This window comes from Hermetia illucens, chromosome 4, assembly GCF_905115235.1.
Source record: "Hermetia illucens chromosome 4, iHerIll2.2.curated.20191125, whole genome shotgun sequence".
NCBI classification, from domain to species: Eukaryota; Metazoa; Arthropoda; class Insecta; order Diptera; family Stratiomyidae; genus Hermetia; species Hermetia illucens.
The window spans coordinates 39842929-39852642 of NC_051852.1; the positions used below are offsets into that span (position 1 = coordinate 39842929).

General features: G+C 38.0%; 1 protein-coding gene across 4 annotated transcripts in view; it reads left to right on the plus strand.

Moving 5' to 3' along the window:
- Positions 1 to 9191, plus strand: part of LOC119653598 (fizzy-related protein homolog) — a 136181-nt gene extending 126990 nt beyond the window's left edge. For all 4 annotated transcript variants that reach the window (XM_038058347.1, XM_038058349.1, XM_038058348.1 and 1 more), the window contains exon 7: positions 6422 to 9191. In XM_038058347.1, the coding sequence (XP_037914275.1) occupies positions 6422 to 7114 (693 nt within the window). In that variant the 3' untranslated portion in view covers positions 7115 to 9191. The remainder of the gene's footprint in view (positions 1 to 6421) is intronic.
- The last annotated feature ends 523 nt before the right edge of the window (positions 9192 to 9714 follow it).

The window sequence follows — 9714 nt, forward strand, 5'->3', positions numbered from 1 at the left end:
CAGATAAAGATGCAAAACATGAACGGATTAAAAGTGAACAGAAAACATTTTCTTTTATATTGGAAACTATTTTTTTGGGATGCACGCAAGAGCGAATCCCTGTCACAATTTAAGGGAAGGTCGTTTGGTCGATATACAGTGACAAAAACGTAACTAATAGCCATTCAATACAAAAAGAAAAAAATTAAGAGAATGAAGACAAATTTAGGAAAATTAATTTTTCTGAAAGTTTGCTCACATGCGTTGTCATAATTTTCAAAGGCTTAACCCAAGGTATTCATTACCGGAGTTTCTAGCTTGAGGGTTAAACAATTTTGTGTAAGGTGCAAGACCATTCTCCATAGTCTAGTTAGTACAAAGGGGGCATTCATTGACAGATACATATTAAGTTCTTGCTTGCTGAACTAAAATTAGATACTCGTTTTTGCGAAGATAGCTCTATCGGGTAAGCTTTATCATATAGAGCCATAAGTACAATTCTCAAATTAGACAAAATGCTCTTGGCGGGTCCGATTCAATTGAATACCCTTTTCAATATGATCAAATATTGATTAGTCAATCTGCAATGCAAACAATATGACGATAAGTTTATCTTGCATCTTCATTCGCTGGCCTCTGCCGCCAATCATTCTAGACAGAAGCAGCATCCATAAAAAGATGTTTAACTTCACTTCTATTGCCAATCGTCACTAAAATTTCTTTATTTACAGAAGTTAGGAGGACCGTGAAAAAAAGCGTAAAGTTAGCATTTACATTTCTCTTCTAAAATATATCAAGCAAGAAGGCTGGCAAAAATCAAATATGTACAAATATTTATATGAAATTAAATGCTTCTTTTTAACGGGGACAAAAATTTTATTAAACCTACCAAGCAGTTTTCAGGAGAGGAAACAAAGATAGGTGTTTCTTTCATAATCACTTGGGACGGAAATTCACTTTTCGATTTCTCTGCTGTTAACGATGTGGATTTTTTCAATTAGGCCGTGCAGTGAGTGATATTGCAAATACTAAAAGTGAAATTGCTGAATTGCACTACTACATGCAATTATTTCTTTTAGTTGGTGTTTCTTACACTTTCCGAGATGGGGTGATACTAGATACATAGACAACATAATCAGAAATCCATGTTTGAATGCAAATTAAGGTTTGGCACTGGAGTAAATTGAACCAATTCAGCGATTCAAAATTAGTTTACGGAATCAGTTCACCCAGAGAGCGAAACTTATTAGTGCCAGCGAGAAATGGATGAACTGAAGATAGATAATTATTAGTCACTGCTTTACGACTTATTTTTCCACAAGTCTTCTTGTGGCTTAGAACTTCATAACCTGGTGTGTTAGTGAGTTTTTTTATGCTTCCTCTTGGTTTTCCGTGAATAATAGAGGTAACAATATTTATCTGATTTAATAGCCTTAAGTTGCCGGCAATTATTTCAACCGAAACTTCAAAGAATAGAGAATAGCCAGTATAACAGAGGGATCCACAACGTCAAGAAAGCCTCTCTGTGGAGGAAATGGAAACACTCCAGCTATATATCCAACTAACCCCTTTTGGGATACTGAAGAGACATGACCGACCATACACAAAAACAGAAAAGAGACCCTAGAACTTCTTCTGGAAATCCGCTCCCCAAGTTCTGAAATCAGATTGAGTGGCGAGTTCTGGTTGAGCGAAACAGTTCTGCACCATAGGGGGTGAATCGAGAAAACTGGAAATTCGCGAATCCTCGATCTTGACATTTAATAAACTGAAATAAACAAGGTTTGAAAAGTAAACTACTTATAAGGACACTGCTGGATCTAAACCGGTCACTGTTCTCTACGGAAACGTGTGCAAAGTTTCCAATGAAAAGGGCGAAACTGCCTCCTACCTTCTTTCTCGGGGCAGAAACATACCACTTGAGAAATAAAAAATGCCAAAGAAGGGCGCGGTCGGGCACACCTAGGACGCACAATAAGGACACAATGTTGCTGTTTGCTGCTGGTTTTACAAGAACGCAAACCGGGGAGCAGATAACTTAAATCGGATCAATAGGAGCGTCATACAATTTTAGTTCTAGGAACTTCTTGTTAATGTGATTACCATATCGATATTAAAAAAAAATCATCCGACCACTCAAAGAGCTTCCTTAATCTATTAAACGGATTATGGAAAACATTTATATATTAAATATAGTAAAAAGAAATGCATTATTTTTGCATTGAAAACTTTTGTTAGAATATTTAGGATGATTCGACAATTTGTTACCGCCTTGAAGGTATTTAAATTATACCCTAGTCCCTATTAGCAAAAGGCTAGGACGATCGATACTCGTAAGATGAATACATAAGAACCTTCCAATCAAGCTGATGAGGTATGTGGCCTGGCGCTGTCCTAATGGAATAGAATTCCTCGCCTAATGGTTAAAGCTGCCTCCTTCGGCAACCTAATTATTGACGGTACTTATGCAAATCAAGAGTTGTGCGTAGGGGAGCAGGTCACAGAACATAATTCCTTAACAATCTCCTCAGCCATACAGCAGAACCTTCCAAACCATCAATCTTGACTTGTTCTCCATTTGCACCGGCTCGACTTGCACACGCTTTCAAACAAATTTGAATTAACCAGTCAAAAACTATCGCATGGTGTTCCGAAAGGCTCAGTAGTTAGAACGCTAAGTTGTCGTAGCGGAAGGTTGCGGTTGGAGTCTCACTGGTGATAGATGGATTTCTAACGTACCTGAATCAGATCAGAATAATGACCACGGGCGAACGCAATGCTAGTCTCATTACCCCGTTGATAATTTGTCCTATCTAGGGTCGAAAATCACAACTGACAACAAGAGCTACGATGATGAAATCTGCGCACGGTTGTTGGCAGCCAACAACGCGGAAAGTCTACAAAGGTTTTATCTATGGTAGAAAAGGAAAACGAAGCAGACCCTGCCTGAAATAGATCGATAACGTAGACCAGGTAGGGATATCGAATTGTTGGACCGGCCAAAACCGGAATGTCTGGAGTTCCCTATTAAGGCAGGCCTAGATCGGATACTTTGTTGTGCCGTTAATGATGATGAAAATGCTCAAAATATTAGTAAATATATGTTGAAAGATTTGCATTTATTCAGTTCTTCACAAAAAATTCCCAAAAAAGCGAAAAAAGGTCTTCACTCGGGATGGCCCCCTTAAGTCTTCAAGACACCTATCTGAAGTCACTTTTGCCAGAGGCCTCCCCGAAGGTAAGTTGGTAACATGGGAACCGGGATGACTCTCTGAGAACATATACTTGAGGAACATTCTTGAAAGATATGATTGATGATCCGAACTCGTTCTGGGTTCATTGCGTGAACTTAATGCCGCAGAAGTGGTAGATAGCCCTCACATCCGCTCGTATATATGCTAACCCTGCAGTCAATATAAACCAGTATCGCTGTGCTTCTCTTGGCAGGCCTATAAATGTGTAACAAATGAACTTGTGCTCGAAAAGGGCCGTGAGTTTATCCTTACAGAACGCTTTCATTCGGCACATCTCGTAAAAACTGCTTAAATCAGATTATTGACGAAATGATACTGAAATGAAGAGCATTTTCCCAATGGTGTACAGATTTATACGAATGGACCGAATGATTTCGTGAGGAAAGCGAGCGCGATGATAGACAAAATCGTCCACCGAAAACAACAGGTTCAGCGACTGCTGTCATAAAAATTAAAACTGAAATTGACAAGAAGTGCCGACGAACACAAGGGATGTCGCTAACAGTGTTGATTTGAATCACGAAAGCTTTGTGCTATTTAGAAATAAGCCTTGAAAGTGTCTGCGCACAAGGTGTCACGAGTTCAAGTAGGTGAACAAAAAGAGAGCCACGCTCGGTTTCGTCGATATGGAGATTGGAAGTATCAGCGTGAATCGACGCAGAAATTAGATTTAGAAGAAATATCTGGTGAAGGAATTCATTACCACTTTAACGTATGTGTATTGCAAAATTAGCAGAGGAAATACGTAAGAAAAGTCTGATTGGTGTGGTGATAACCCCAAAATTCTTTGCTACGACAACGCTGACCCATACCGAACGTTGATGTTATAGTAGTTTTAGGCGAAAAATGGAAACACTGTGCAAAACAACCAGCAGATTAGTTTCCGGCGGACTTTTGGCTCTTTAGTGAAATGGGAGATTTCCATGGAGGCTACCAAAACTGAATCGTCAACAATTATTCGAGGTATTTTCAGAATTAAAGAAGTTTCAGGAAAAAAGTGTAAAAGTGCATTATTACAAAAGAGGATAAGTCATTACTATAAATGAAAATGAAGAGTTGAAGTTTGTTAACTTATCCCAACAAATTTATAGCTTGCTTAGTCGAGTGCTTCTACTAATTTCAGCAGGTTCATTGGTAGAATCGATATTATTGCCTAGCTGTTCGTATCTACATAAACATGTCATTACTCTTAAAGCTTCCACCTGAAAATTCTTCAAATCTGGAATTTTATTACTTCAAATATCATTTTCTCCCATGGGAAGAAGTAGGTTTGTGGCACGATGCTAATAACAGGGAATGACAGAACCCAATATCGGTAACAATGAAGTTGACTGTAACCCGGCGACGTCACTTAATGTGTGTTTAGCTTTTCAACCAGGACAGGTCCCATATCGTGTACGAAATACTCTTGGTTCAAGTTTTGCCAGAAACCCTTTGGTGTGTGGATCTGACAAACGTTCCAAAGCATTGAAGCAAAAGCGCTCATCTTCATAAGATGCAGGTCCCTGTTAGAGCAACTATCATCCATTTTTAGTATAGTTAAATCTTATCGCTTTTATCTTACAATGCTGCGAGATTTACTTTTTTGAGTATTGTTCTGGGGATGTTTCCAGCGAAAATTTTGTCAAGTTCTTCGATTTTCTTTATTTCCTGCGACGAATGACAGGATTCTGGCCGTCCAATTAAAAATAATAAATTCATTTATTGGATTATTTATTGGATATCCAACGTCCAGCGCCCTACACACTGCTTTATGCAGATGATGTTTTCCTAGCATCTGATAGCAAAAATGATCTCGAGCAACTTGTTCAAAAATGGAATGATCGCCTCATGCAACACGGTCTCAGATTGAATTTAAACAAAACTGAATTTTTGACGACCGATCCCCATGAAACAGGCACAATCACTGTCAGCGGCAGTGATCTGCCCAGAACTGATCGATTTAAATACCTCAGGTCAACGCTATCAGCCAATGGAGAACTCCGTTATGAAATTGCTTCACACATTAACGCAACCTGGATAAAATGGCGTTCCACAACTGGTGTTCTTTGTGATCGACGTATCAACGAACGTCTCAAATCTAAAATTTATCGCAATGTTGTCCGTCCTGTCGCTCTCTATGATTCTGAGTGTTGGCCAACTATAACAGACAATGAACGGCGTCGTGCGGTAATGGAGACGAAGATGTTACGTTGCACTAGTGGCGTGACACGTTTTAATTACATCCGAAATGAGGATATTCGCGGTCGTTATGGGGTTGCACCGATCGTGGGAAAGTTGTGAGAGAGACGTCTTCAATGGTATGGTCACGCATTTCGTGCTAACGAGAACTCACTTGCCAAGATTGGTCTGAACATCGAAGTCGATGGTAAATGACCAAAAGGCAGGCCTAAACAACGGTGGCTTGATACGCTAGATGGGGATTTAAAAGCCTCGAGATTGCACCCAGATCAGGCATTCGATAGAGCCAAGTGGCGAAACCGATCACGACGAGCCGACCCCGCTTATGGACGGGACAAAGGCTGAAGAAAAAGAAGAAAATTTAGAGATTGGAATTCTTTTCAATATATCGAAAAATATTAAAGATGTTTTAAATAAAAAGCACTACCAAATTAACTGTCACGTTTCTAGTTTTCATGGACAACTCCATTGTAGGTCATGCCATGTAAAATGGTTAACAAGCTCTGTATATTGAACAGAATGGTAGAAAACGAGTGCGAAAAGTGTAAGCTTCGTCGGTCGAAGGTCCTGTTAGAAGTTGAATCGCATTGTCAACAACCGACAGAAATGCGCTATGCCCCATGTGAGGGTTTATGGCAATCATGTATTTTTCATCTGGTGTCTTTCAAAGGAGTACTGTTCACAACGGCAATGCTGATGTTCTTTAGCAACACGTAGTGTGTATATTAACGCTCTAACATCATTCAATGAAAATTTATTGTATCTGTGCTTGATTTCCAAGATATGTATCATATCTTTGTCTGTTTCTTTATTTTGATATTGATTATATCATCAAGTTTTGGCCCCCTTGTCGCCCCGTTGGATCAGATTTTTAGAACTTTCTTACCCCATATTTATCCCATTGTGAAATTAGGGTTTGCTTGCACACTCAAAAATTCTGGTTCAATTCATACTACTTATATTCAAAAGTTTTCATCATACTAACTGCTTCCCCATTTTCATTTCAGATCAACAAATTAACCGGACATTCAGCTCGCGTCGGTGCTCTTGCGTGGAACGGAGATGTTCTCTCCAGCGGATCACGAGATCGTCTTATCATGCAGCGTGACACAAGAACTCCGCCCCAGCAGTCGGAGCGACGATTAGCCGGACACCGTCAAGAAGTGTGCGGACTAAAATGGTCCCCCGACAATCAATACCTAGCCAGCGGTGGCAATGACAACAGACTCTACGTATGGAATCAACATTCCTTAAATCCTGTGCAATCCTATTCAGAACACATGGCCGCAGTTAAAGCAATTGCTTGGTCACCTCATCACCATGGCCTTCTTGCAAGTGGGGGCGGAACAGCAGATCGTTGCATTCGCTTCTGGAACACCCTGACCGGACAGCCGATGCAATGTGTAGACACTGGATCACAAGTTTGCAATTTGGCGTGGTCGAAACACTCTTCAGAATTAGTCTCGACGCATGGCTACTCACAGAATCAGATCCTCGTTTGGAAGTATCCGTCATTGACGCAGGTCGCCAAATTAACAGGACATTCCTATAGAGTACTGTACCTTGCACTGAGCCCAGATGGTGAGGCGATTGTTACAGGAGCGGGCGATGAAACCTTACGATTTTGGAATGTATTTAGCAAAGCACGAAGTCAAAAGGAGAATAAAAGTGTATTGAATTTATTCACCAATATTAGATAAATGAGAGCTGCCCGAAACAGTAGAGAAACGAATACTAGCGCAATATTAATATTAATTTTAAATTGTAGCAAGATTTATATTTCGTAGGGTTTCCTGTTTTTTGCCAGGATTCATGATACGCAAGAACATAAGTATCATTTTTTCTCTTTATTTTTTTAAAATATTTAAGTCGTTACGGCATCCATTGCAGCAAAATTGGTTTGTCGTTTCGTTTCTATTTTGAAGGCAAATTTCGAAGTATCCTTTCTATCTGATCTCTTATTTTTTTATGAGTATACTGTCGTTATATTGGGAGGAATTGAAATTGTATTTTTTATCACTTTTCACATGAATTATATTTGCGATCCTCTTTCAATTTTACCCGAATGTCGGGTAGGTATTTTTTCGATATACATTTTATTTTTAAAAGGAAACCTTTTGGGGTGATTGTTTTCAACAAAACGACAATGAAGCATTAATGTTTTGTTTAGCTCAATAGTACACATTAATTATACATACAATACATTTTTAACTTTGGATTATTCGATGTTCCCCGAAATAACAGATCAGATTGAAATCATCTTCCCTATACTCAGATTGAATGAAATAGTGCGTACATGAAAGGTCGACTGTGTGAAATTATGAATTGTTTTTCTTGCTGACATTTTCTTTCAATGAACTTGTCTCATTGCTCTTTAAAGGAATGTAATCTACATTTAGATTTGATTTCGAATGTGCTTATTTATATATTGTACTATATACAACCAAGATGTTTATTTTTGATGAGTTACATGAATGCGATTATACACATGCGTGCATATATTGAATATATGATCAAGCAAGAAGGAAATTGTGTATGATTTAAAGTTAATTTTATTGGATTAAACTTATATTACAACGGCAATATATACCGGATAGGATCAAATCATCCCAAATCAAAGAACTTTGAGGGGGGCATTCACTGATAGCACTTGGAAATCATTGGTAAATTCTGCCAGACCTTATGCGGATGGACCGATCGACTGAGACTAGGATAAACATTTCTTCAGCAGCCAAGTTAAATAAGTATCTGTTATTTGTATATCCGAACAGTTCTACTACTATTATAACAGAAAATCCATATCAAATACGTATTAATAAACTTTCTGAACAAACAGCAAACCAATAAAGTGTCACTTACCAGATAAACTCAACTTGAAAGCTAAAAGATACCAGAAAATCAATCCTACATCAAAATAAATTTTAGAATTTAATTGATCGCTTTAAGTTTCTGTTTTGTGATGTTTTATATTAGTTTAGAGTGTAACAAACAATATAATTTAAAAATATGTACATAAGGGTGATTTATTCTGAACCGATTTCAAAGGCATATACACGAAACTGTATTTATTATATCGAAAGAAAGAAAAAATCAAGAAATACTAGATATTTATGCTACTAACAAATGCATAAATCTTTACTATTTCAAAAGTTATATATACGAATACTCTGTGACTAAAACTGATTACCAATATGTGTCCTATCAAATACAGCTTACATCATCTCAGAAGGGCTGTTCTGAGTTATCGAACAATCATTGCAGCAGTTCCCGCTTTGAAGAAGATTGAATACTTTGGCAGCCTGCACGTTCTACATAAAGTACCATTCTTGAGAGTTCATTGTTTTCGTAAGAATGAATAGACCGAAACAATCACTTTTGGGCACAGAATATTCTTAACTCGAAAGTAGATCGATGTTTTGATTTGACGACATATAGATCTCCCTACAATAATCCTCGAAACTAAACATCGATCGTTTCCACCTTTTCATTGATAAGTCATGAATTTGATAACAATTATACAAAAATGTGATTTCGACATTGCTTAATGCAAATCGGGGCAGTGAACAATTCAATTAAACTACCAGAAAATTCTTTGCCTATTGCTAAGCTTAAATTTCTAAATTTTGTCTTATAACTTTTCTAATCTGATCCCTAAAATTCAAATCATGTATTGAAAATTTGAAGCTTTTGATTGAATTAAAAATATGGAAATTATTAGCTTCCAGCCTTTGTCATTTTATTGTAAATAACAATAAAGAATTCATTGATTAAGCTATATATATTGCGTTTATTTCGCCAATGAGCGCCAAGACTATCTCCTTAAGAATAAGTTTAGATCGACTTAAAACACATATGATTCATTTATAAATTAGAAGAAAAAATAAATAACATTATCTTGCTGGCTGCTATCATGTTACCAAATACAAGTTTTTAGGAAAGTAGAATTATTTTCTAAAGTTAAATTGGGACGCAGTTATCCTGCCATTACGGTGATGACGCGTCATGCACATGACTTCAGTCCCGATTTCCTCGCCGTCTATGGCGCTACAATTTTGGTCCTTGACCTCCCGAAATTTTCGTCTCCATTCTTTTCGATCATTCTGGCTCTACTCGGCCTGCCCACTGGGAACACGTACATCTAGTAGGTAGGAACCACACTCGATGGTATCAGACCTGCGAATATATTGGGGAAAGCTTCATAGGCACTAAACCACTTTAGATACTGCTAAATGGTAGGGCAATTCACAAGTGCGGATGAGTTGTGGGCACTGCCTGTTAGATATACTTGACTGGGACTTCC